Raw genomic sequence first — 27,568 nt, 5'->3', positions numbered from 1 at the left:
GCTAAGGCAGAAGATATCAAATTACCACCCAATCTGAACCACGTAGAAAGACCCATACAAACTAACAAAAAAAAAAAAAAAAAAACCCTGCTGAACTAGGAGCTTGTATATGGTCAGTACTGCCCAAACATGATCTGCGACTCTGATTTCAGAGAGTATGACAGCTGGGTCAGAGCCAAAGGCCTAGGCTGAAATCCCAGTTTTGTCACTGAAGGACACACAGAGTTAGGCAAGTCGGCGTGTGCCTCAGTCCTCCAGCTATAAAATGGAGACACTAAAAGCCCCTTCCTCAGAGGCTTTTGGGAGGATTCCATGAGTGTACAGGAAGTTCAAAGTGCGAAGGGCAGAGGCAGGCGCCTGGGTCTCCTAGCCATATGGTCCTCAGCCTTATAAAGAGAATACAGGGCCTGGGGTTTGAGTCGAGTGGTCAGTGCTGGCCTAGCACATGCCAAGCCTTGGGCTCCATTTGCAGACTCCTGTAATCCCAGCACTTAAGATGCTGAGGTCAGAAGAGTCGGGAGGTCAAGGTCACCGTCTGCTCTATAAGGAGCTCAAGGTTTGCCCTGTGCTACATGAGAGACAGAAAGGGGGGGGGGTGTGCTGGGAGGGGAGAAGCTCAGGCCACCTCAGACGCTAATCCACCGCTGTCAAGCTTTCCCTCTTCTTGGTTCCAGGTAGAAAGGCCTTCTAGAAAGTTTCAATGAAGATGTGCCAAGAGGCCTGGGAGAGACGAGGAAAGTCTTTTTGAACACATCTTCCAAACAGACTGACCCATAAATCAATACAGCTCAGCAACGCGTAAACACACACCACAACGCCCACCCGAATCCACATGCACTCAGCCAGAGACCGCGCCGCCCCCATCCCATCCCACCCACTGAAGAGCCCCGCCCCCGCCTGGTCCCAGGCAGGGCCAGATTTCTCCCTGTTTATCATACGGGGTGACTCTCCTCAAAATTAGCTGCAGGCTCACCCCACCCCTCCCAGATGCCGTCTATGCCCAGCCATGACGTCAGCGTAAGTCTTCTGGGACAATGAGCTCATCCTGCATCGTATCGAGGTCACCCAGGTTCTGGGGGACCCTTTCCCCATTGGAGCAAAAAGCCAGGGCTCTCAGCCCACCCACTCAGTACAGATCTAAGATTACAACCAATCAGCTTTCCCACCAGGTTTCCTGGAACAGGACATCTGTGTGCATGGGCCAGCTCTCTTCTATTTCTCATCTGAAAAATGGGTTGAAGGTAACAAAGATGGCTGTGAACATTTCCTGCCATGCCTGCGGTTCGCCGCCGTGAGAGACACACAGGAGTGATCCTTCTCGGTATTGTTACTTTGAGTAGGATAGCTCTCTATCAAAACAGCTTCTCAACCTGGGACTCAAATTCCTCAACAAGCCCACCCCATAAAGAAAGCAGAGCTGGGACCCAGAGACTCTCAAAGGGAAAATGAAAAGTCCAAAGCTCCCCACCTGCTGAGGAACCCTAAACTCAAGGCACCTGTAGGTTAAAAGATTCATAAATTCATTTTTCTAGCAGAGGTTTCTAGATATGGTTCTTCCTGGATCTAGGTTTTCAGAATATCCCACTTGGAGAACAATGCATCTAGAGATTTGTTATTATTCAGCATAAAGATATAAACCCAGCCTGGCGCTGCTGGCCTGTAGTCCAGCATGCACAGGAGACTGCAGCAGGAAACTCACAAGTTCAAGGTCAGCCTGAGCCGAGCGAGAGTGAGGTCAAGAGCCAGTCTAGGTAAATTCGTGAGACGCTATCTGAAAATAAAAAGGGAAATAAAAGAGTCTCTTTACCTGCTTACATAAGCCTCATTTACACACATACATACACATACATCTCACACAGAGAGAGACAGAGAGACAGAAACAAAGAGAGAGAGAGAGAGAGAGAGAGAGAGAGAGAGAGAGAGAGAGAGAGAGAGAGATAACAGATTAGGATTCCCACTATGAGGAATAGCATGGGCAACAGAGTAACATTTAGAAAGAACATCAAGATAGGGCCATATTAGGTAATGAGAAAGGATAGAACGTAGGCAAAGGACGCATAAGTCATGAAAGAGGTCAGAAAACATATTTTCCCCCCTGTGAATAAAGATGTGACTGATAGTTAAAGTGTAAATCACATACAAAAACTCCAGCGTGGCTGTTCTGTATACGGGGTTCACAAAGGAAAGCTCCAGGGCGCGGCTGTTCTGTGTACAGGGGTTCACAAAGGGAAGCTCCAGGGCGCGGCTGTTCTGTGTACAGGGGTTCACAAAGGGGGGACTCCAGGGCGTGGCTGTTCTGTGTACAGGGGTTTGTGGAGATGGATAGAGTTTGGGCCTGCGCAGGTGTTCGAGCGGCTCGCTTCGCTGTGTGATGTTTTCATCTGTGAACCCACCGTGATAAATGATTTTACAGAAGGAGGAGGGCTGGAGGCGCAGCTAGCTCTGTGGTGTGAAATCCGTTCCGGCATGTATAAGGCAGACAATGAAAAAAAAAAAAAAAAAAGGTTTCTGATGACTTATGGCTGTTAATTCTCCTGCCGAATGGGACAGTCATAGCTCTCAGTGCGCAGAGGGGGAGGGTTTCACTGGCTAATGTTTATGAAGCACTTAAGAGCAAACATTGTGCAACCGGCAAATTGAAAGTCTAAAGCTTAAAAGCACAGACTCCTCTGCGAGGTCTGTGACGTCATGCATTCCTGATGACATTGTCCCAGAGCAGGCTCCTCTCCTGCCCCATCCCACAGGTGGAAAGCAGGCAGCTCAGGCATGCCTGGGAGCCATATGGCCGCGGATAGAAACTCTTCCCTTGACCAAACTTTAGGCAGACTCCTCCTTGGAGGCCCAGGGCTGCGTTCTCTTCACCCAGTCTTAATGAGAACATGTCAGTTTAGCCACAACCCCCATAGTTCCATGTAGGATCACCCCCTCCCAGGTCTGATCAGTTGCTTATCCTCCACTGGCTTTCAAAGTGAGGTCTGGCCACCCCAGTCTATCCAGAGAGGAAGCCAGTTAGATCCCTCTATCCGGAATTCCCTCTGGTCCCTGGATTCCCCTCAGTCATTTCCCATCCGCTGACCCCCACCGCCTCCCCCCCCCCAATTCTACCTCCAGGCTGTAAATCCCCAGTGGCTCAAGCTGTGCTAGGAGTTGAGCCCGATCTGTTTTCTCATCCCAAGACCTACCTATCCCAATAGATTCTGCCTGACAACGTCCCTCTTTTCATAACTGCCATTTAAAACAAATAATCATAATTCTCAGAAATCTGAGGCTGTAAGACTTGGGCCGTACTGTAAGTGGGGATTCGGTATGTTTTTGGATCCAATGAGGATTGTCTCTCTTCCTTTGCAAGTCCCCAGAGTGGGAGGCAAGACAGAACATGCTCTGAAGATGGTATTTCCAGAGTGTGACCTGAGCCCTCAGCCTGGCGGAGGGTTATTAATAGTCTGGCTTTAGTGCCCTGCAGGGCATTGGTGCCTGGAGTGGACTCTGCTGGAGGCAGAGGGAGGGCGGGGCGGAGCAGAGCAGGAGGAGGAGAGAGTGCCTGAGAGGCTGCCTGGACTCGGATGCCACGGCCCCTCCCAGCTCCCCACCCTCTCCCAGAGCCCAGTTGTTCTCTCAGCGGATTCTCAGGGGCTGGTTCATCACCTTTGAATACTCCTGTGACAGGAGGCGCTTGCAAAACCCGCCCCCAGCCCCCAGCAGCAAATAAATAGAAAGCTCCCAGTCCAGAAGCCAGGAGAAGTTTCTAGGCGCGCGTGTCCCCGGCTTTATTAAACTCCTGGCTGCTGTGCTCAAGACCTCAGCAGGCTTTGGCTGGGAGCCGGGGCAGCCTGGGAGGAGGGCAGCCGGTGGCTTGCTGATAGCCTGGTGAGGTGGGACTGAGAGAGGCCCTCTGGGATTCTGCTGGGCCCGCTTAAGGGGTCACCTTTGTGAGCCAGGACCTCAACTCAATTCTGGACAGCGGATGGTTGGGCTCGTGGCTAAAGGAAGATCAGCATTTTCTGAAGTGGAGGACTAAACTCTGAAAGCCACCTCAAGCCACATCACCTTGCTGTGTGACCTTTGGGTAGGTGGCTCTGTCTCTCTGAGCCTCTGTTTCCCTTTGTAAGCTCAACAAACACCATGGCTGACGGGCAATTGCCTTTTCCGTGCTCCTACCCAAGCCGCTTGCGCCGAGACCCCTTCAGGGACTCACCGCTCTCTTCCCGCCTGCTGGACGATGGCTTTGGCATGGACCCCTTCCCAGACGACTTGACAGCCCCTTGGCCCGAGTGGGCTTTACCTCGGCTCTCTTCTGCCTGGCCTGGAACCCTAAGGTCTGGCATGGTACCCCGAGGGCCTCCAGCCACAGCCAGGTTTGGGGTGCCTGCTGAGGGCAGGAGCCCTCCACCCTTCCCTGGGGAGCCTTGGAAAGTGTGTGTCAACGTGCACAGCTTCAAGCCAGAAGAGCTGATGGTAAAGACCAAGGATGGATACGTAGAAGTGTCAGGTGAGTGAGAGGCTGACAGGGTCGTGTGTGTGTGTGTGTGTGTGTGTGTGTGTGTGTGTGTGTGTGTGTGTGTCATGCTCACGTGCACATGCTCTCAGGTTCAGCCCAGAAAGAGCTTCAGTAGAAGGGGCCTGTGACAGACAACATGGCTCAGGTGACCTCACGGCTCAAGAACGCAACCCACAATGTTATCTTCAGAGACAAGTGTTTCTCAATGGGTGACAGAATGAGTCTGAATGTGACAGACTAGCTGGAGTCCTCACCTGAGAGCTGGCAGAAGCCAGCCTAGATGTTTTGAGGTGGTTAATTTAATATAAAGAATAGATGGATGCACGTAGGACTTCTGAAGACACAGGGAGAGGGGTTACCACACTCCAAAGCCATGGGCACAGGAGCCGGGGCTAATGCTGGGTCTCCATACTGTCACCAGGCAAGGAGACTAAAGCTGGGTGGTAATGTCATCAGCACGGCTCCTATCCTAGGTGAAGAGCTGTCTGTCAGGCACCACACTGAACCATGTCCTCAGCATCAGACAGCACCTGTGTTAGTACAGCCAGAGGATGGGGCTCCTGTGCCCACATCTCACAGAGAGGATTAGCATAATTCGCTCAAGGCAGTAAAGGGTTCAAACCCAGGCTGCCTTGGGAATTGGTGTATATATATATATATATATATATATATATATATTCATTTATATATATATATATATTCATTCCCCACCTCCGGCCCCTCTTGTAGCTGAGGAGGCCTAGTCCCAGGACATACAATGAGTCAGCAAAAAGGCCAGAGCAGAGCTCAGGCCTGGTCACAGCACTAGGCCCAGGGCTTTCCTTACCCCATTGCACTCTGGGAGAAAGAATACATACACAGAAGGGGAAAAGACCAATGAGACAGGAAGCTCGGCCCCCTGGTAAGCTGGGCCTCTGAAAAGCTTTCTTCTGCCTCCCTCCCAATTAACAGGCCATTAAAAAGAGCATGTTCTTGGCAGAGGCCTGTCAGCCAGAAAATCAATAACAGCCACGCTGAACGCACTGGCTGGGCAGGGACAAGCCCCAGCAGTGTGCGAGGCTGTGTTCTAAAGTCGCTTGGAGTAGAATTGTAAACATCAAACGCTGTGGGTGTGGGTGTGGGTGTGGTGGGGCAGGCAGGCGCTCAGGGGCGCGTGTTGACGTAGGTGTAGGCTCCCTGCATTGGCTGGCGAGCCAACACTGGTTCCGCCGCTCACTAACCTACAAGACGGCTAATTATTTCTTCAGATACCTTGTTCCTTTTCTGGGCCTTGAGGTCCCTATGGGTCCTCAGGAAGGATGGTGGTAGCCACCAACATATCTTTATCTACGTGGTAATTGCACAGATGGTGCCCGGGTACTAACAGTTAGTTTGTTCTGTTAACAGCAGTCACAGTGGTGGCCCTGGTAATAATAAATGATAAACACTCTTCAAGACCCGGGTTCAAATCCCAGGTGTCCTGTGGGGTAGCAGCATGGTTGCAAACTAGGAAGTCTTTTTGTCACTCTGAGCCTCAGTGTTCCCATCTGTGCAAAGGGAATTGTGACCGTTCCTGTCAAGCAGGGAAGATGTAGTAAATGCAGACCATATATCCAGAGTGCCTGTAAAATGGAGTTAATAGCGCATCCCGCCGCCGCCGGAACCCATCATCACTCCGCCCTGGTTCTGTTTTAATTATGATTAAATTAATTATAATCCAGAGGCTTCCAGATCGCCCACACCCTGTAGTCTCTTCTCCATTCTCATCTGAAGGTACGCCTTAACAAGTGGAGTCTGGCAGCCACAGGCTGAGATCTCAGCCATGGGCCTTAGTGATCCCGAGGCTCGGGGTGTACCTCGGAGCCCCGATGTCTCTGTCTGTGAGGCTGGAAACTAACACAAAAGATAAAGCTATCCAGGCACAGCTAACGTGTGGCCCCCAACTCTACAGTCTCGACGCCCACTGATAGTGGGTGCCAAAGCTTTCTCCCATGAAAGGGGTTTGAGAACTAAGACCTGGGGCTCCCTGCAAAAGCAAAGGGAAATCAGGGAACAGAGCCAGGAACAGCTACACCACGACTAAGAACCTGTCCTTCCGAAAGCACTTCAGGCCAGACCTTTGCTCAACTTCCAACTAGGCTGGCTTACTGGTTACTCACTGTTGTATTTTTAAGGATCGTGGGTAGGTTTGTAACACTAGCCCTGCCCATTTTACAGATAGTGAAACTGAGTCCTAGAAAAGCTAACTCACCCAGCTCAACCAACCACCTGCTTCTTCTCTGGCAGTACCTAATACTTAAAGCCAGGCCTGCCTGGAGGTTCATTGGCTGACTCTAGCTGGAACTGTGAACGTGCTTAGACACCTCACCCCCAACCTCTGGTCTCTGCTTCAGTGCTGGTCTCCCAAAGGGGTTAGGTCAGATTTGCCTCGTCATCTGCTTCCGGCTGTCTGGAGAGTGGAGGAAAGGCTATTTGGAGTTTTGGATGATGACAGATGTGCCAAAATCATGAGTAAGCATCCTCCTGGCCCAGGGCTTGGAGCCTTCCCTAGTCGGTGCAGTTCACAGATCTGAGGCATGGCCCTTCAGGGCTACTGGGCCAGGCTCTGGCTGGGGGAAGCCTGGAAACTCTTGTCCCCAAGGCCTCTGCTGTGCCTGGAAATAGCACCTTTCTTTGATGGGTCCCATCCTTCCCCAACAACGGTGTTTTCCTCCCTCAGCCATAGCTCTCAGGCACTTGATAAACATCAGAGCCGTGCTGGTGCTGTCGTGGGATGGGAGAGATGGTCTTTTTGTACGGACTTCCTTCTGCACACAAAGGTTAAAACATCGATGGTGTAAAATGTGAACCAGAAAGCAAGCTAATAAAGTTACACCTTATTATATAATAAATGATTACATGTTAAATATACATAATTTAATATTATTCATCATAATATTTACTTTTACGTTAACAATCATATATGTAAACAATAACAAAATATATTTATATTATTATATAAAATAAGTGTATTAATAAACAATAATATAAATAAATTATATAATGAAGCATAATAAGCTATACTTGCTGGTATAACATCAGACGTACAATAAGCAAGGCACGCATGCAAATGATATGCAAATAATATGCAAATAACGCGCAAAGGAAGCATGCGGTTGACCCACCTCTTTTAAGCTCTATTGTCCCCTACCTCGGGCCCTCATTACACATTTCCTTCCAGGGAATCTTGGAGTCTTTCCTGCTCAGAGGTCCCCCTCCCTCCCCCCAGCCTGCTCTTCAAAGCATGGGCAGGATCCATTCACGTCTAAGGATCCGCATTTCCCTAAAGAACAACAAGGTTCACCCGTGCAGCTTGCGAGGACCACGTGACTCACTCGGTCTCCCAGAGCTCCAGTAAGGCGGTTTCCACAACATTTAGGGACGAATACACGGAGGGAGAGAGAAGGGTAAAATCCAGTCAGGAAGTGTCTAAGCAAGGATTGACATCTGGCTCTCTGGACTCCGCCACCTCTGCTTCCAAATCTTTTGCTCCGTGACTTCTGGGGTGTTTGGCCTCAGGAACGTCACTGGATCAGGCGTGTACAGGGTGATGTGGTCGCAGATTTACGGACCTCTCTGAATTTCAATCTCTCTATCCACTCAGTGCTGGCAGTAAAGTAAGTCCCTGCTTAAAGGAGGTGACATAAGTAAGTTGCTGAGAACAGAGCCTGACACTGGGCCCAGCCTACGTGGGTGTCCCTTGGCTTACTATGGAACCAGGGCCCCAGAGACCCCATCTAAAATCCAAAGTATCCCAAGTCGGAAATGTACTCAATATGCCTCAGCCACGGCTGAGCCATGTCTGTTTGAAACGGGCCTACTCTCAGGCAAAATTATCTGGCCCCACACTGACTTTGTTGCAAAGCATTGGCTACCTCGTGTCATCTATTGAACCGACACACAGCAGCAGCATGGTAAACAGGGTGGATAAGAATCCATTCAAAAACTGGACGTTGGTGATGTCTGTCCAGCTGGCTGTTAGCCCTTCATCTTCATCTTCGCCTCTGGTAGTTAGGAGGCCGGCAGAAGGAAGACAGAGAAGGAAGAGTTGAGTCAGAGGCCCTGGCTCCCAGTGGAACCAGGCTCCTCGGAGGCCCAGGCCTCAGGGAGGGGACCAGAGAACAGACCATGTTCTTGTGACCACAGGCCTGTGCTAGGGCAGGGCAGGTAACTGTCACAGAGGTGAACAGAATGACCTCTTGGTTGACAGCACACCCACAGGATAGAGAGTTCTGGCCTCCAGACACCGCAGTTTCAAAAGTGATTTCTGGTCAGTCTACCTTTCCTCCCGGTAGAAAAACAAGAAATAGTGTGGCCTTCCTAAGAACCATGTAGTAATATAGCTCGGGCCTTAGATGGCTGAAAGCTTGCTTCAAATCCCAGAAATCACCTGGCTTGGCGTGAAGACCCGTCTGCAAGACATTTTAGTGCAGAGAGGAGGCTTCCAAAAGGTAAGAGGAACGCTGAGTCAGACATTATGGAATCCTGAAGTGGAGTATGATGCAGCCGTTAAAAATGACAAGGTCCTGAGTTCCAGTCCTCAGAGCAACCTGAGCACTGGGGAGACAAAGGCAGGAGGATTCTGGGTACTTTCTGATCAGCCAGACTAGACTGATCAATGAAACTCCAGGTTCAGTGAAAGACCCTCCCTCAAAAATCTAAGGTTGAGCGACCCCCTCGTAAGATGGCTCAGTTTAAAAGGCAGCCTGGCCATCTACATTTGACCCTGGTGATCCACTAGGTGGAAATGAAGTGACTCCTACAAGCTGTCCTCTGATCCCTGCACCAAGCATACCATTTTAAATAAGTTAATAAACTTAAAACACAATAAAATAATAAGGCTGATAAGCAAATGAGAATGACATTCAACACACACATGTGCACACATACACACACTGACACACACACACATACACAAAACACACTCATGCTGTTAAGGAGTATTTGGGGGAAATGGAAAAGTAATCAGAATGTCTTAGTGAGATGAGAACAGATTTCCAAGCAGTGCATAGAATGATCCCTTTGGTACAGTGTATCATGTATGGCTGAATTCTAGAAAAAATCCATACATTTCTAAGAAGCATTCTCTATGTCTGGAGATGTAAACACAGTATTTATGACAGCCTGGGGAGTGGGGATGAGACCCATGGGTGGTTGTGCTTTCTGAAAATTTATTTCCTACACTTTCTAACATACATATGCATTATCTTGTAATCAGAAAATGTTATTAAATGGGGTGATTAACCGGGACAAAGTATCGCTAATGCAATCACCTGTAGATGACGAGCTGAAGACATTTTGGACCTCCACATGGTGCTGTGACCCTCCTGGGTATTTATAGTCTGCTTTATGAAGCTCCTGCGTGTGAGTGTGGTGCCCGGGCTCTGGAATGCGGCTTCAAAAGGGAGTGGGAAGTGCGGAAGGGTGGCTGAGCCAGGCACTAATCCTGTTTGTTCAAAGAGAAATTGAAGACGAGGAGGAAGAAGAGGAAGAAGGGGGAGAGGAAGGATGAAGAGAGCTGAGAGCATCATAATTTGCCTGTGAATTGCAGTGTAAAAGCCGGCTTGGTCCCAACCTTCTTGTAATTTCATCTCTATAATTGGGAGAAGGAGCTCCTGGGAGGTGGGGCTGTGGGATCTCTGGTTCCGTGGCTTGCTCTCGGAGGAGAGCTGCCTTAGGAGAGTCTGGGTGTGTCCAGCATCTTGAAGCATTAAAGAAAGGCTGTCCTTTCTCTAGGATAAGGTGGTACAGAAGGCTCGCTCACTGCAAGCCTGAGAGCGAGAGGGGTAGGGTAGGAGGCCACAGCACTTGGCCTTGATCCAGTGAGATGTGATCAAAGCCCAGAGCAGCCATGCACCTGGGTGGCCTCCAACCCACTCTGGGATTTCGGTCCATACTTCAATAACAGCCGGAGAATGAAGCTGCTCTAATCAGCAGAACCAGGCAAGGGTTCAGGGTGGCTAAGAAGTCCCAGATGCTACTATGGTTCTTCCTTCTGCATCTGTGCTGCTAAGTCCCTGTTACTTCCTGTGGCTGTCACCTGCTGTGGCTGCTGGCTAGTGGGTCCTGGTTAAGTGTGAGGCTGGAAGTTAAGGAGCAGGTGTCCCAGTTTAACACGGAGCTGTCAACAAACTGTGGTGAAGACTCTCTTTCCTGCCCATCAGTTTAGCCCCTCTTCAGCCAGCCTGGGAGGTGGGCTTGAGTCTATACGCCAGAGTCCTAAGACTCAAAGCCTGAACTCCGAACCACCCCTAAGCTGCATAAAACAGCAGCAGAACAGGATTTGGATCCAAGCCCGTGTCCTGAATGATGCTCGAGGGATGCAGATTCTAACACACGATGATGCTCTTGTCTTCCAGGCAAGCATGAAGAGAAGCAGCAGGAAGGTGGGATTGTCTCCAAGAACTTCACCAAGAAAATACAGTAAGTGGCCTTGCGGGTGGACTTTGGGCAGGCAGGCATTGCGATTGTGAGTAGAGCCCAATGTTCTTGGGAGACACACCTGGGCAAGGAATTGAGCTCTCATACCAAAAAGGGAAGATGCTATCATAGTAAACTTTCAATAGGGGGATCCCAAGTAGGGGGTTAGGTTGTCATCTCATCAGCTCAGTGCCCTATAAGAGGGCATTGACCCCATCAGGGAACAGAGAGTCAGAATGATTCATGCAACTTACACTGAGAACCATAGTGGTTGTCCATCCAGGAGGAGAGACAGGAGAGGGTATCGCCATCAAAGTAAGCCCCACGCACCTCTAGCCTTCTAGCCTACTAGTTACTGTGATAGAATCGTGTGTGTGTGTGTGTGTGTGTGGTATGTGTGCACACATGAGCATAAGCGTCCATGTGTGTGCATTCATGTGTATGCATAGATGTGTGTGCGTGTGTATGTGCATGCATATGTTCGTGTGTGTGCACACGCGTGTGCATGTGAGTGCATGCATGTGTGCCTGCATGGCTGTGTGCATGTTTCTGGAGTGCATGACCCCTTGTGCTTGAACAGAGGTCAGCCACAGATGCTGTCTGTGGCTGCTCTGCCCCAACACTTCTCACCTTACCCCCCTGAGACAGTCTCTCACTGACCCTAGAGCTGGGCTAGTGGCCAGAAAGCCCACACCAGTCCTCCCGCCTCCCCTTCTCACAGCACTGGGGTCACAAGTATACATTGCCATGCCTGTTTTTCTCCATGAGTGCTGAGAATTTGAACTCAGATCCTCATGCTTGCACACGGAGCCACCTCCATGGCCCCTCCAAATAGGCTATCTTCCCCTACAGCTTAGATAATACCTACATGCCTCAAAATATTGATTTACTATGTCTGGTTTCCTGGGATCACTCTCGCTAGCTGTGGAGATTTGGAGGCTGAGACACTGCTCTAGAGGAAGGACCAGTTTGACTTAAGGGAGGGATTCTTGTTAACTTCGGTCTTGTGAGAGCAGTAAGCAGCCAGCCAAGCTGAATGAATGAAGCATGGCCATATTCCCTAACTGACAGTCCCTGTAGGGAGAGAAGGCTCAGTGGAGGATGCTGGCTGCATTAGACACTCAGGTGCCTGTCATGCTGTCTTTCCGGTCAATATCAATCACTCAGTAGATGTCTGGCCCTGAGGTCTTTCTCAGCCATCCCTATTCTGACCTCTGCAGTGAAGGGATAAGAAGATGCATTGCAAACCTCCCTCTGAGTATTCTGGAGAAAGTCAATCTCCAGTAGGTGAAAGGGAAAGGCTGAAGTCTATAGCAAAGATTTGGCACCACCCTAACCAGGTCTCTGATCTGTTTCCTCCACCTGCTAAAGGGATACTGCTCCCGTATCCTTGCAGAAAATGGTAGATGTCCCTAGGGGACCTCGAATGGGTGGTTTGTTGCCACCATCCTTGTGATTGTGTCTGAGCTCCATACTAGCCCCAGCAAAGATGTCTTGGGTCAGAGAGATTTCACCAGCTGAAAGAGATTTCATTCAGCGTCATAAGTCTGTACCTTGTGCATTTCCCTGACCCACCCCCACAGCCCCCATGGTTCTTGGAGGCTCTTGGAAACTTCCTGATAAGGCAAATACCAGCAAGTTTCTTCTTGCGTTCATTGGCTTGCCTGAATCTGTGACCCTCACCTCTCCCTAGCTCAGCCTCCAGATCAAATAGAACTGAGAAGGAAGGGAGGGAGAGAAGGAGAGAGGGAGGGAGAATGCGAATGTTGCCTTCCAGAGGCTCAGACTCAGGTTCAGGACAGAATCACAAATACGGCAGAGCTGAGAAAAAGATCCAGCAGGGAACATGGTGAATCAATCCCTTCAGAAATGTCCAGGGCATGAGGAGGGGTGCAGAGGGTAAGAGATTTGCTCTGTAAGCAGGAGGACCTGAGAATGAATCTCCAGCACCCATGTGCAAAACCAGCCATGGCTGTGCATACACACCTGTAGCTCTATTGTTGTGGAGCAGCGAAGGGCAGATCCTGAGCAGTCACTGGGTAGCCAGCCTCGCTGGAATGTCCAGTTTCATGTGAGCAATCCTGCCTCAAGGGAACAAGGCAGAGAGTTACCACCACTGCATGAGGAAGACACCCAATGTCTTACTCTGGCCTCCACATCACACACACACACAAAGAGAGAGAGAGAGAGAGAGAGAGAGAGAGACAGAGACAGAGACAGAGACAGACAGAGAGAGACAGAGACAGAGAGAAAGAGAGACCCAAAGCTGGACATGGTGCCTATAATCCCAGAACTCTGAAGACTGAGACAGAAATATTGTTAAGTTTGAGGCCAACCTCAGCTAATATAGGCTATCTAGGGCTCCATAGTGAGATCCTGTTTCAAACAAAATGAAACACACCCATTTTCTTCGGATTTCCCTTCCTCTGAGGCCTCACAGGAAGCAGCTCTCTGGGAATTAAGTGAGTAGACAGAAATGCCTGAGTTTGCTGAAGATGGTGTAGCTACTCAGCTGCTGGTGGGTGAGCCATCCACTGTCCGGAGCCACTGTGCCCCCTGCCCTCAGACTATGGGATGGTGCTGCCAACAGCAGTCTCTCTCCCACCCCCAATCCACTCTGCAGCATCCTTCTCTGAGGACCAAACACGTTTGCTAGTTGTTTTAAGAAAAAGTCCGACCGCAGCTCAGAACAGACCACTCCAGACCAGGCGGTTCCAAGGGGGAGGAGGTTTATTCAGGGGAAAGGGCAAAGGTGGGGAGAGAAAGGTGGAAGAGATAAGAGAAAAGAGAAGTAGAGGCCGGCCATGACCATGTGGAGAGAGAGGAAGGTGGGGGAGGGGACAGAGAGGCAAGAGGGTAAGAGAGTAAGAGAGTAAGAGGAAGAGGAGGGGGCAAGCAGCCCCTTTTATAGTGAATCTGCCTACCTGGCGGTTGCCAGGTAACTGTGGGGAGGAGCATACCTGACTGTTGCCAGGTTACTGGGGAGGTGGAGTTTAGATAGAATACTAACAACGTTGATGAACAAACTCTGTCCCTAAGACTGCCCAAACCTCCTTCCCTTACAACAACTGGAGGTCCCCAGGGTCTTCCTCCACAGCATGCCCCATCCATTGTGAATGGTCAATGCCCAGTGTCCCCCTGACTCTGTTAGTATTTTAATTCCTACCCTGGGTGTAGAGAGCCTCCATATTAAGGTAAAATTAATGGGTCACTTGGAGTGACTCAGGTGGCTGCTCCCAGCTTACATTCCCTCCCACATGTGGCTGTGTGAGAGGGTTGGAGGGCTACAGTAAAGGGTTTGGTGGGGGGATTGATATTATTAAAATCCCCCAAGGTTGGAGTTACACATGAGTGGTTTTGACAGATGGGGGACGTCAAGGCGTCTGGCTGGAGACTGGGATAACCCTGGGCCAGATCCCCAAAATAGATCCCAATGATGATGATGATGATAAAATCAAAATTATTATTGTAATAATAATAATAATGATGATGGGCTGGAAAATTCCTAAGGAACAATACCTAAAGTTGACCCCCAACTTCCACATGCTCGTGCACATGTTTGTGATTATAATCATAGCCACATGAACACACACACATACACAGTCTGATAAAACTGTCTCTAAAAGAAAAGGAGTATGTGGAATTTAATCACAGGTCTCTCTACCTTCCTACTGGACCGAGGGATCTCAGATGACAGCTTTCACCGTCCTTATGTTCTCAGACTCATAAACTTCCATGGCTCCCATCACCGACTTTGGACTTTACTCCCCTCTGCTGTCAGTTCACTTCTGATAATGTTAAATCCTCACCACCAACCAGATCCTTAAAGAACCCACCTGTGAGGAAAATAAACTCAAGGACTCTACCCCAGGCCAGTTCTAACTAGATAAGGCCAGTTGCTCTGAGGCCCAAGTTTTAAGTCAGCTTTTACTAAGAAAGGGAAAGCAGTTAAAGAAGGGCCCTAGAGGCTCTTGGGTATTTAGCACTCGGTGGGGTACCGTCATTCAGATGCAAATGAGATCCAGAGATATCCTTGGGGCCATCAGGTAGGTCTTTTGGGCTCTGATATCAGTGTAACTTGCCTTTAACTATCTAAAACTGCAAGGATGCCAGCATGCAGGGCTAGTGTGGCAAGGCATCCTCACAACACTCAGTAGACTCCAGGACACTATTCCGACATTCTTTTCCCTACATGGAAGTAGGTTTGGAAGAGGTCAGATCGTCAGTTCCCTTCTGCTGGTTGGAGAAGCTTCAGAATGTCAACTCAGTTCTGCTCGCCTGTGGGACCCAAGCTCTACTTGTACCAGGTGCCCACGGCCCGGCACACAAACGGTTAAACAGAATCCAATCGCCAGGTCCCCGAGATGGGGGGGAAGGCAGGAGGGAGGTCCACAGCCAGGCTTTGTCTTCTTGCTTCCAAAGTTTGGCTTGGCCATCATCCAAGTCTTCCACAAGCACCTTTGTTGATCTTCATAGTTCCGGTCTGGCAAGGTGGCTTTGGGTGACTGTGGCTCGGAGGGCTCTGGGCTTCTGATAGGAAATGACTCCCACCCCTCAACCCCCCAGGGAGAGTCGTGCTCACAACCAGGGGAGGGCAGACCGTTCCCTGCCTGTACAAAGTAGGGACAGTAATAGAACCTTCTTGGCGGGATTCTTAGTAACTGAATCTGAGGCAACACCCGAAATGTTGAAAGGGCGCAGCCGGTCGTGAGATTTTTGTATTCTTACTAATATTGGCATTCCAGGGAAACCATTAACACGCCCTCACGGTTTCGAGTTTGTTGAAGAAGAAATCATATACTGGGTAGCTTTGTTCCCTCCAAATAACAAAGAAAAGATCTTTTAATTTTTAGGGCTGGGTGGGGTGACACATGCCTACAATTACAGTCCTCAGGGGGTCCAGGAGTTAAGGTCATAAGGCCAGCCTGGGCTCTGTGAGACGCTGTCTCCTCCACCTCCCAAACCCTTCTAAGCAGACTCAAGTTTGAGAACACAGGTCCCATCTTTGATGCTTTCTGTCTTGAGCTTGTCAGCCATTCCCCCTCCCCCCACCCCCTCTGTCTCATGATCTGTGAAACAGAAGCTTGGATTCGCATGGTTCACTGCCCGAAACTCTTAAAAGATGGCAACAGGAGGCCCAAGTTCAGATCCGGACACTTTCATTAAAGCCAGGTGTGACTGTACACGTCTGTAACAGAAGTGGAAAGATGGGGTATCCCTGAAGCTCAATGGCTAGTGAGCCTCCCAAATTGATGAGCTTCAGGTTTAGTGAGAGACACTGCCTCAAACAATAAGATGCAAACAATAGGGGAAGATTCCCAACATCAGGGAGGCCTGGATGGGCGCCTATGTACACACACACACATACGCACACAGACACACACAGGCACACACACACACACACACATATACACATACACACACACACACACACACACACATATATATATATATACATACACACAGACACACACATGCACACATAAATACACATATATACACACACATACACACACAGAGACACAGCCATACACATGCACACATATACACACATATATACATACATACACATATACACACATACATAGACACATGCACACAAATACATACATACACACATACACACATGCACACACATATACATACATACATACACACAGACACACATGCACACACACATACATATGCACACATACACACACAGACACACACATGCACACACAGACACACAGACACATACATGCACACAGACATACACACACGTACTTACACCATACACCCACTTGCATGCAGAAGAACATTTTCTTTCCAATGAATACAGCCGTTTCAGCTATATTAAAAACAATCGGTGGGTAAGATGTTGTGTTTTGCTCTCCTAGGCTTCCTGCAGAAGTGGATCCAGCGACGGTATTTGCCTCGCTTTCTCCAGAGGGGCTGCTCATCATCGAGGCTCCCCAGGTCCCTCCTTACTCACCCTTTGGAGAGAGCAGCTTCAACAACGAGCTTCCTCAAGACAACCAGGAAGTCACCTGTTCCTAAGACGTCAGCCTTGGTCCTTCTTTGCTCCTGTCCCCAGCCCCAGGGACTCTCTGATTTGAGGGTACATGACTTTAGCAGCACTCAGATTTAAGGCAACTCAGATGTTGGGGGTTGGGAGGGAGAAACGAATGACCGTCCCTGGCTAATGTAGTAATAGATTTCTTCACAGGGTGACGTAATGGGCCAGCCTTGCTTGGTTGCGTTAGTTAGGTCAAAGTATTGGGAGGTTTTTCTTCATCTTATCTGGGTGAAGATGCCACATGGTCTATAGTTGCAAAAACAAGCAAATGGGGACTGAAGATTTCATGTTACATTTTTACCTTGCAGCTAATGCAAGAGTTGCTTTTCTCTGGGGACCTTCCCATCACCCAGATCCCTGCCCTGGGCTCTCCTTATATGTGGCTTGGTTGATGGGACTCATTGGCTCACCTCAGTGTGTTTCTAAACTCTTTGTCTAGACGAGATTATAGGTAGGTCTTATGTCCTCATATGGGATTTATCCATTACCACACAACACAGTGCCTTTTTTTTTGCAGCATGACCCCGTGGCTCTCAAACCATCACCACCAAAGACTCTGGGGAGCCCCTCAGTTAATTCTCTGGCTAAGGTTCCCCTTTTATTGTGTCCCCTGTGTCCAAGTCAGATTTTTACAGAGAGCTGTCTTCAGGCAGCGCCACCAGGAACCAAGCAAAGGCCAGACAGCCTGGCACGCAGGCTAGTGGCATTGTGTATGTGGGGGGATGTGTGTGTCTTTGTTGTGTGAACTGTGCTGTTGTTTAGGGGGAAAATAACGGTACATAATAATGGCGATAATAAAGGAGCTGATGTTCTTCTTAACCTGTTGTGCTTCATTTAGCGAGCAGCTAAATGTTCTGTACACTATCGGGATGTTACAACTTCAAGTAACGATTTCTGAATGAAGAGGGGCTAGACATCGTATGAATGCTTTCAGCCAACCCCAGGAGACGTTTAGAGGTGCCTGCAGAGCTGTTTCTGCAGCTCTGGTTCCCATACTTGGTCTGTACCCTTTGAGGTGACTCCACTTGACACACCATCATCATAGTCTGTCCTCGTGGTTGAAATATGGGTGCAAGAATCTCATCCTCCCATGACAATGTAGGGAGGAGAAGGCCGGGTGAAAGGCGAAAGGTGAAAGGTTTCTTTGTGTGGTCTCTCATTATCCAGACGTCCAGTAAATGTCGTCTTTGATGTCCCTGGACTAGAACGGGTCACATGTCTGTCCAGAGTCCAATTCCTGGCAGCCCAAGAGAATGGGATGATGTCATAGCTACTTTTACTGGTTCCTGTGAAAAATTATTTTGACAAAAGCAAGTGAAGGAAGGAAAGCTTTGCTCTGGCTCACAGCAGAAGGGTGTGAGCCAAGTATCTCCTCCTCCCCCAGTTAGGTTTGGTTAGTGCTGTATTGCAGCAACAGAAATCAAGTTGGCACAGTGACCCTGAATCCTTACTAGGTGTTAGATGCTCCAGATAACTGATTTTATATATTTGATCACATTAGGCTCCTATGAACTAGGGCCAGGTCTTAGCTCCCCCTCTACAGATGGGGAAACTGAGGCCTAGAAAGATGAAGTGCACTGCCCAAATCACACACCTAGTAAGCAATACCCCCAAGCAGCCTGGGATGTTCACTCAGCCTACTCTCTACTCTCCCAGCAAAGCAAAAGCTGAATTGTAGTTATCAAGTCAGTCTCAAATGCTGGGGAAGGAGAGGTGCGATATCAAATCAGGCTTTAAGCAAACAAGAGTCAGGCAAGTCAGGGTTGAGGAATCAGGCACAATTCTAAGACTTGAACAAACAGCAGGGGTATGTGCAGTGCGCGTGAGGTGCCTGAAGCACAAGAAAACCCATGAGCCAAGGAGAAAGACATGCTGTTCCTGTTCCAAATGTCCGTTGTTTATAGGACCAGCTCCAGAGTTCTTCACAAGACTCACAAGCCTGCCAGGTGCCTCTGTCTTGCCCTCCTTCCCTCTCTCTATCATTCTATCTATCTATCTGTCTGTCTATCTATCTATCATCTATCTATGTATGTATCTATTATCTATCATCTATTTATCTATTATCTGTGTATCTATCATCTATCTATCCACCTGTTTTTCTCTGTCTCTCTTCTCTCTGTCTCTGTCTCTCTCTCTCACACACACACATACACACACACACACATACACACACATACACACACAACTTTCTTCCCTATGCCCCAAATCTCCATTCTCCCACCCCACCTAGCTTCTCTCCATTCTTCACAACAGACTGACCCTTAAAGACATCAGGAGGATGACTCTCCTATCCTGTTCTCCAGCTAACTCTTTAGGATCTCAGCTGAGCTTCCCCTATGCCATCCAGAGCCTCTGTCACTTACCCCAATCCTAACACAGTACAATCTATTCTGCCAGGCTGGGTGCTCACAAGGCAAAACAAATAATGATGACATCCATCAAAACCCAAATGGTCCTAGCCAGCCCAATTTCAAAGGAAAGAGTAGGAAATAGTGCCAATCAGAGGGGAATTTCTGCTCATTTGATATTTGCTCAGCAAATATTCTCTAAACGTCCAATGTGCCCCAAACCATACTTAATTAATAATACTTAATAGTTAAATGTTTCAATGGTCTTCTTTAAGACAAGGGGAAAAGCAAAGCAAACGTGTTATTTCCAGGTCCAACAATTCACTTCTGGTTTTACCTGCTAAATGATGATCTGTCAATGGGCTGTAATGGAAGGTTGATTCCCATGAGGCCAAGTGCATAGAAGGCCACGTTCCAGGAGGACTGGAGGGAGCACCATAGTAAGTGAATATGGTGAATAGCTGGACGTTAATGTAAGGTGACCAATGAAGAATGCTAGGCACAGGCACACCTGACACAGGCACACTTGGGCACTGGGCACAGGCACATCTGGCATAGGCATACCTGGGCACAAGGGCACACCTGGAAACTAAATATATAGTAACTCAATATTACATGTAAAATTCTTTGCATTGTGATATAAAACCCAGATGTTGGTCCCATCTGTGGGGATGCCTTATGCATGCACAGGTGCTTCACATGAGTAAAGTAAGCCTTGGGCAGGGTTGGGATAGGGTTTGAAGACAACCCAGAGCAAAGGAGACAGGAGACTTCCTTTCAAGGAAGGGGCTGGGAATCTGAAGGGGCCATGAGAAAGGACTTCCTGAGACAGAAGACGGTTCCGTGGAGGACACTTGACAGAAAGTCTACACTACTCATGTTCAAATATTTTGGGAGAGTTTGGATTTCCTAGATTTCTAAACTGCCGTCCCACCTACTAGTCTGAGGTCTCATGATAAACAGACAGACAGACCCATGTCTCGGTGCCTCTCCACTGAATCTAACTCTTAACACACTGCCTGCTGTGTAGAAGTGGCTCATGCTTGCTAAATGCACAGACCAACAGACTGAACAAATAAATCCAAACTCCATTCTACTGCCTTCAAAGTCCTGTGTGCCCTGGCCCTTGTCACCACCTGCTTCCTCTCCCACATCTCCTCTAATATCACTTCCTTTCCCACGTCTATGCCGTCTGATGTCACTTCCTCTCTCCAAGCCCTCTGATATTACTTTCTCTCCTGTGTCCATGCCCTCTGATGTCACTTCCTGTCTTCCCTCACACACTGACATCAGAGGGCCTTGGCACTTGCCATTTGGTTGGCTGTGAAACACTCACCTCCCTGCCTCTTCCCTGTAAACCTCCTCAGCTCTCCCCTAGTATCTAGTGGTGGATCTGTACTGCTTGCTCAAGTCCTGCAGAGACTCAGGGCCTCATAACAGGCCTAGCCAAGTAAGCCCTTCATTATGTTACTCCCTACAAAGCAAGACCCACAGTTGTGCTGCATTGGTGGCAAAAACACATGTGTATTAAACTTTCCATTCCCTCAGTATCTCCTTCAAAGATATAAAATAAAATCCAGCTCCAAATGATACATTTTTGTTTTTCTGTGTTGTTTAAATGTTCAATACAATGTTTGGTATGTTGGAGACAATAAATACTTACTGGAGAGATGAATGGGCAGAATAGATGGGGAATGGAGAGGGGTGGATGGGTGGAAGGTGGGATAGATAAGAGGATAGATGGATGAATGAACGGACAAACAGACGGATGGATGGATGGATGGATAGATAGATAGACAGATAGATGTATAGATGAATGGATGAATGGATAGATGGATAGACAGATGGATAGATAGATGTATAGATGGATGATAGATAGATGGATAGATGGGTAGACAGATGGATAGATGGATGGATAGATTAGATAGATAGATAGATAGATAGATAGATAGATAGATAGATAGATAAATGTATGTATGGATAGACAAATAGACATATGTATGTATGTATATATGTATGAATGAATGTATGGAAAACAGATTGACAGACAGATGTATATATGGATGGATGGATGGATGGATGGATGGAAAGATAGATGAAGAAAGAGGCTAAAGTATTGGTGGGTAGTAAAATAACAAATAGATGGGAAGGTGGATGGATGGATGGATGGATGGATGGATGGATGGATGGACAGACAGATGTCTATATGATGAATGGATGGATGGATGGATGTGTGGATGGATAGACAGGAAGATGACTAGATGGATGGCAGGGAAGGAGTGAACAGTTGGAGGAGGAATAGATGGAAGGGGAGATGGATAGAGGGAGAAATGAGGGAGGGATGGGAGGAGAGGGAGATAAAGGCAGGGAGGGATGCAGGGCTGGAAGGGGGCAGGAGAAAGGGAGAGCATAGGAGGGATCATCCTTGCAAATGGAGCCAAGGTCAGAATCACAAGCTTCAGAGATTGCCCCACTTCAGGTGAGAGCCACAAGCACAGAAGTCACACCCAGTGGCAGGGAGAATGGCTCCTGGATATGCTAGTTACTTTACGTGATGCCGGCTCACAGTTTGACCGTCCAGTTCAACATGACAGAGGAGGGTTTGTGACAGGAGCACGAGGCAGGGAGGTCACTCACCTTCCACCCCCAGTCAGAAAGCAGAGAGCAGTGACTACTTCTGCTCAGCTTGCTTCCTTCTTATTATTCCACACGGGACTCTAGGCCATGGACTGGTCCAACCCACTTTTAGGATGGATCTTCCTTCGATTAATCTAGCTAGATAAGCCCTTACGGGCGTGCTTGGGGGGTTTGCCTGCTAGGCGACTCATCAAGTTGACAATCCATGTCAGCTTCACACTGACCCTTCATTTTGATGATGCCCACAGCCCATTTCTTCCCTCTTCCCTAACCCAGCTTCCAGGATGTCTGGTCCACAGAGTACTTCCATCCTCCCAGCTGCCTTTGAGCCAGCTGATTGCAGATGCTGATATATGGAGATGACTTGATTTGACCTTGAAGGGAAGAAACAAATTAATGTGTCTCAAAATAAATTCCCAGAATCAGTGGCTGGCTTCTCCTCCACCCTCTCTCTCTGGTGCCTTGTGAGCTATGCATCATAATTTGAAAATCAATACTGTCTCCCAAATGAGCCAACACCTGGAGCTGCTTGGAGGTGCTCCCCCCACCCCAGTGTCCTGGGCCCAGGAGTTGTTAAGAAGCTATAAGAACTTCAAAGCCTGTATCAATTTTGCTCTCTGGCTGCTGAGGGTTGTCCAAGTCTCCTTGTCTACAGGGAAGCCAACCTGCCTGCTCTCCACCCCCACCCCAATTCAATAGCTTCCCAAGTGCAAAGTGTGGTTACCTGGTGGTGCCAGAAGGCAAAATGGAGGGGGGCTGGTTAGGCAGAGTCTCCAAAGACACCTGAGCACAGAAGGGGAAACTAAGTTTCTATCCAACAGTTAACATGTTTGCACTAAGTTCTTGCTCAGCCCTAAACTCAGTTAAGTTACTTGGATACAATGATACATGTCCCAGTTCTACAATATTCACCATTACAGCCCTGTATCCTTTGGGTTCAGCTCACTGCTTGGCCCTCTAAAGTTTTTGTCTGATTTCAGTATGTCTTTCTACTCTGGTGCTTTGTCTGTGTCTTAGTTGGGGTTCCTATTGCTGAGAGGAAACACCATGACCATAAAGCAACTTGGGGAGGAAAGGGTTTATTATTCAGCTTATGCTTCCACATCACTGTTCATCACCAAAGGATGTCAGGACAGGAACTCAAGCAGGGCAGGAACTGGAGACAGGAGATGATGCAGAGGCCATGGAGGGGTGCTGCTTGCTGACTTGCTCCCCATGGCTTGCTCAGCCTACTTTCTTATAGAACCCAGAACCACCAGCCTAGGGATGGCCCCACCCCCAATGGGCGGGGCCCTCTCCCATCAATCACTAATTGAGAAAATGCCCTATAGCTCTATCTCATGGAGGCATTTCCTCAACATTCTTTATGATGACTCTTTCTCCTTTCTCTCTGATGACTCTAGCTAGTGTCAAGTTGACACACAAAACCAGCCAGTACAGTCTGTTTGGAGCCTGGCTACCCTTGAGATGTTCCATCCAGGGCTAATTTAGATGGTCTTTCCAGGGCTACCAATCCTTACAAACAGTCAAGGATGGGGAGTGGGCCTTTTATGTGCACACTGGACATCCAGAGCCCAGCCTCTGTGGCCTCCTTTTCTGTGCTCTGGGTCTACTATCTGCCAATCCTCATGGTCCCAGAGTGAGGTACTCAACACCAAGGGACCATCCCTGACCTTCCAAGCCTGCCAAGATTGTCACTCTGGTCAATCTTGAGTCTATTCCCTCTCTCACCTGTTCCTTCCTGTGAAACCGCAGTTAATATTCCTGCCCCTCAACCCCGGACTTCTTCTGTCTCCTGATCCACCATAGTTAGGGTTAGATGTCACCCTTGTGCCATCTTGCCTGGTCCCAGTGGATCAGTATGTCCCCTCCTTCATGGAATCTGAATATCACAATCTATCTTTTCAGTGCCAATTGTCCCAATGTCTAATTAATAAAATTGACATACATAAACAGCTTCCACTCCCCTACCCAAATCATCAGAACCAGCAGATGTGAGGATCATGCCTCCTTTGGGGCAATGACCATTCTGAATGGGTTGGTGTCCTGGTCTCTATGTATTAAAGGCTTTGATTAACACAGCCGCACCACCACCACCACCACCACCACCACCACCACCACCACCACCACAGCTACCACCCACCCCTACTATTATTATGTGTCAGGCACAGCACTGAAATTCAAACAAGAGGAATAGCATCTCTGCTTTGACCATTTCCCCCTCTGGAGTATTATGGGGTGTCATGAAATGAGTAAACAAAAACTCATAGCAGAATTTGAAGAAGGACTAGCGTGAGGTTGCAAAGCTTCTTGGGTTCTGATCCTGATTCTGCTGCTTGCTGCAGGTACGATGCTGAAGCTCCATCTCTGCAGCTGTTTATCTCTTCATCTGTCCTAGCTTTAGCTCTGTTGCTGTGATCAAACATCCCGACGAAAAAAACAACCTCGGGGTTTATTTTAGCTTACAATCCCAGGTTATAGTCTATCACTGTGGGGAAGCCACAGTAGTGTGAGCTTGAGGCAGCTGGTCACATGACATCCACATCAAGAGCAGGCATTATGCTTGCCTGTTTACACGCAGCTCTGTTTCTCTGTCTTATAGAGTTGAGGACTCCTTGCATAGGGAATGGTGCTGCTCACAGTGGACTGGGTCTTCCCACACATATTAACTTAAGACAACCCTCTACAGATATACCCAAAGCTGGCTCAATGTCGATAATTTAATTCTACATTGACACTTGCTTTCTAGGTGATTCTAGACTCTATCAATTTGACAATTAAAGCTGGCTATATGTAGGGCTGTCATGGGCGTTATCACACACACACACACACACACACACACACACACACACACAGTGCTCAGCACACAGGTGCCAAAGCAAAGAAAGCCAATAATAAAGGCATTCCATATTGTTGTAAGACATCTCTTCCGCCTGAGTGTGCTAGAACCAGACTGTATCCTTCCAGAAAGGGAAAACCCAGGATCTTCCAGGGACCAATTATATCTTGCTGTATCAGTAGTCTCCAGAGCTGAACCTGGAGTTGACACGCTGTGAATGTCTGCATTCCAACAGTCTTTGTCTCTCAAGAAAAGATGAGGATTAAAAAACGCTAAGCAGTCTTCCTAGTCTTGATTTTTAGAGGCTTAGCATTGACCTTGATACCATCACCACTATCCCTAACCCCTGCCCAGGAATGGACCTGTGTTGGTAGATTAGAATCAATCTGAAAATACAGCTTGGAGATCTGAACTGTGTGTATTTCTAGAAAGAGAATAATAGTGTCATTGATCAACAGAACTTAGCAAGAAACACGGTGTAAGACACTACCAGATTCACTCTCTTGCAAAGCAGTAAGGAGAACTGGCTTAATCCAGCCAGACCTCTGCAACGGAACGGCACACACACTGGAAATTATAAATCACAGAAATGCATTTCTCATAGTTTCTGTAGCTCAGAGTCCAAGGTCAAAGGGGTGGCAGATTAGCGACCTGGCAAGGACTCACTTCCTGCTTCATAGATGGTGGCTGTTCACTTGGTGGTAAGGGAAGAGGCATTCTCTACTCCTGAGAGCTCCACTTTCATCATCTTAATCACCTCCAATTGATTCCACCTCTACTGCTGTCTCTGTAGGGATCAAACGTTAATCTGTGGGTTCGAAGGCACAGGACACAGACTCAGAACGTGTCAGGGGTTCCTGTAAAAACAGATCACAGTAGGGGAGGGCCAGGGCAGGAGCTGGCAGCTCAGGAAACAGCTTCATCAACAAGGGTTAAAAACTCAAGGTGGATCACCGGGCCATGCTGCTCGGCTAAAGTCTTGCTAGCCTCATTGTGCAGAGGCTACTCTCAAGTGCTCGGGTTCAGGTGGTATTCCAGGCTGCATTTCAGATGCTCAGATTCCAGAACCTGAACTGGCCTGGAGTGGGCATGAAACAGGAGATCCCAGTGAAAGAGCTGGACCAAATCCCCACATTCAGGAAAGCTCACAGTTTAGAAATACTTCAAGAGAGTTAGAAATAATTAGGTTGGAGAGAGGCTTGGACCAGAACATTTTTTTTCAAGGCTCCCAAGGGAGTCTATACTGTAGTCAGGATTGAAAGAACCAGTAGGGACTGGCAGTGTTGTTACGATGGCTACAAGAGAGGCCTACGCCCAAAGGCAACTTGGTCCTGGATGAGTTGTGTAATAGAGGCTTCTACAAGGTTGAAATGACAAGTTGAAACTGGAAGAGTGAGCACTGGTGACATTATTGAGTGTTCGTTAGCTGCAATGCATTGACTATGCTCCCGACATCCATCCTCCCCCTTGGTGGACAGCCATCCCTGCAGTGTGACACTATGTGCCACAGAAATGTACCCAAGGCTTTACAGGCTGGAGATGGCAGAGTAGCTGAGCCAGCTTCAAACCGGGACAGTGTGGTCCCAGATGAATGTTCCTAGGATGAAGCCACAACAGGTAGGAAGAAGAGTTGGATGTTTCAGGCATCTGATACCCGTTTTTCTGAGTCTGGTTTATTTCATTTAATATGGCTACCTCCAGTTTTGTTTATTTCTCCATAGCTAAATACAAGTCCTCTGTGTGTGTATGTGTGTGTGTCTGTGTCTTTGTGTGTGTGTGTGTGTGTGTGTGTGTGAGAGAGAGAGAGAGAGAGAGAGAGAGAGAGAGAGAGAGAGAGAGAAAGAATGTAAGTATGAGTGAGTGCATGAGAATGTGAATGTGTGTGTATGAGTGAGTGAGTGTGTGTGTATGAGTATGTGTGAGTGTGTGACTGTGTGAGGGTATGTGAGTGAGTGTGTGTGTGTGTGAGTGAGTGTATATGTGAGTGAGTATGTGTGAGAGTGAGTGTATATGTAAGTAAGTGAGTGCATATGTGAGTGAGAGTGTATGTGAGAGAGCATGTGAGTGTGTGTATGTGTGGGTGAGTGTGTGTGTATGAGTGTGTGAATAAGTGTGTGAGTGTGAGTGCATGTGAGAGTGTGTGTGTGAGAGAGAGAGTGTGTGTGTCTGTGTGTGTGTGTGTGTGTGAGAGAGAGAGAGAGAGAGAGTGTGTGTGTGTGTGTGTGTGTGTGTGTGTGTGTGAGAGAGAGAGAGAGAGAGAGAGAGAGAGAGAGAGAGAGAGAGAGAGAGAGAACACATGTGTAGGCACACACTTTCACCTCAGATCCAAGCCAGCAAAGACTAAGTTATCAGGGGCAGGGATTGGGGGAAATGTGAATGTAGAAGAGACAGAAAAAGAGAGACTCAGAATGTATCTAAGATTTCATGCAAACTCAGTTTTCAGAGTGGATCTCACAAAAAGGCAAGGAGTATGGAGTGTTCTGTAGTCAGTTTGGAAAGAGCAAGGTTAGACCAAGGAGTCTTCTTTGAGCTTCTGTGTACAAGGTAAACTTCCAAGAGTAGTGTACAGCTGTCAGCAGTGGATGAATATCTGAAGAAAAAAAAAAAAGGCCTTCATATTTAGAAGGTCAAAATGATCCAGCCTTTACGGTAGTTTCTAAAGCCCAAGTGTTCATCTGAGACTTCACTGGAGGCTCTTGGTTCTGGGTCTCAGAAGAGGTTACAGCCAGCACATCAGTTCAGGTCGTGGT

General features: G+C 48.2%; 1 protein-coding gene across 1 annotated transcript; it reads left to right on the top strand.

The window, feature by feature from the left end:
* Window positions 1–3,599: 3,599 nt before the first annotated feature.
* Window positions 3,600–17,813, top strand: Hspb8 (heat shock protein family B (small) member 8). Its single transcript, XM_076922569.1, has 3 exons — window positions 3,600–4,489; window positions 10,876–10,939; window positions 16,816–17,813. The coding sequence occupies exons 1-3, from the start codon at window positions 4,123–4,125 to the stop codon at window positions 16,973–16,975; spliced, it is 591 nt and encodes a 196-aa protein (XP_076778684.1). The 5' UTR covers window positions 3,600–4,122; the 3' UTR covers window positions 16,976–17,813.
* The last annotated feature ends 9,755 nt before the right edge of the window (window positions 17,814–27,568 follow it).

The sequence above is a fragment of the Arvicanthis niloticus genome, chromosome 24 (genome assembly GCF_011762505.2).
Source record: "Arvicanthis niloticus isolate mArvNil1 chromosome 24, mArvNil1.pat.X, whole genome shotgun sequence".
In the NCBI taxonomy this organism is placed as follows: Eukaryota; Metazoa; Chordata; class Mammalia; order Rodentia; family Muridae; genus Arvicanthis; species Arvicanthis niloticus.
The sequence above is the reverse complement of the archived record's forward strand: the minus strand, read 5'-3'. Positions and strand labels throughout refer to the sequence as shown.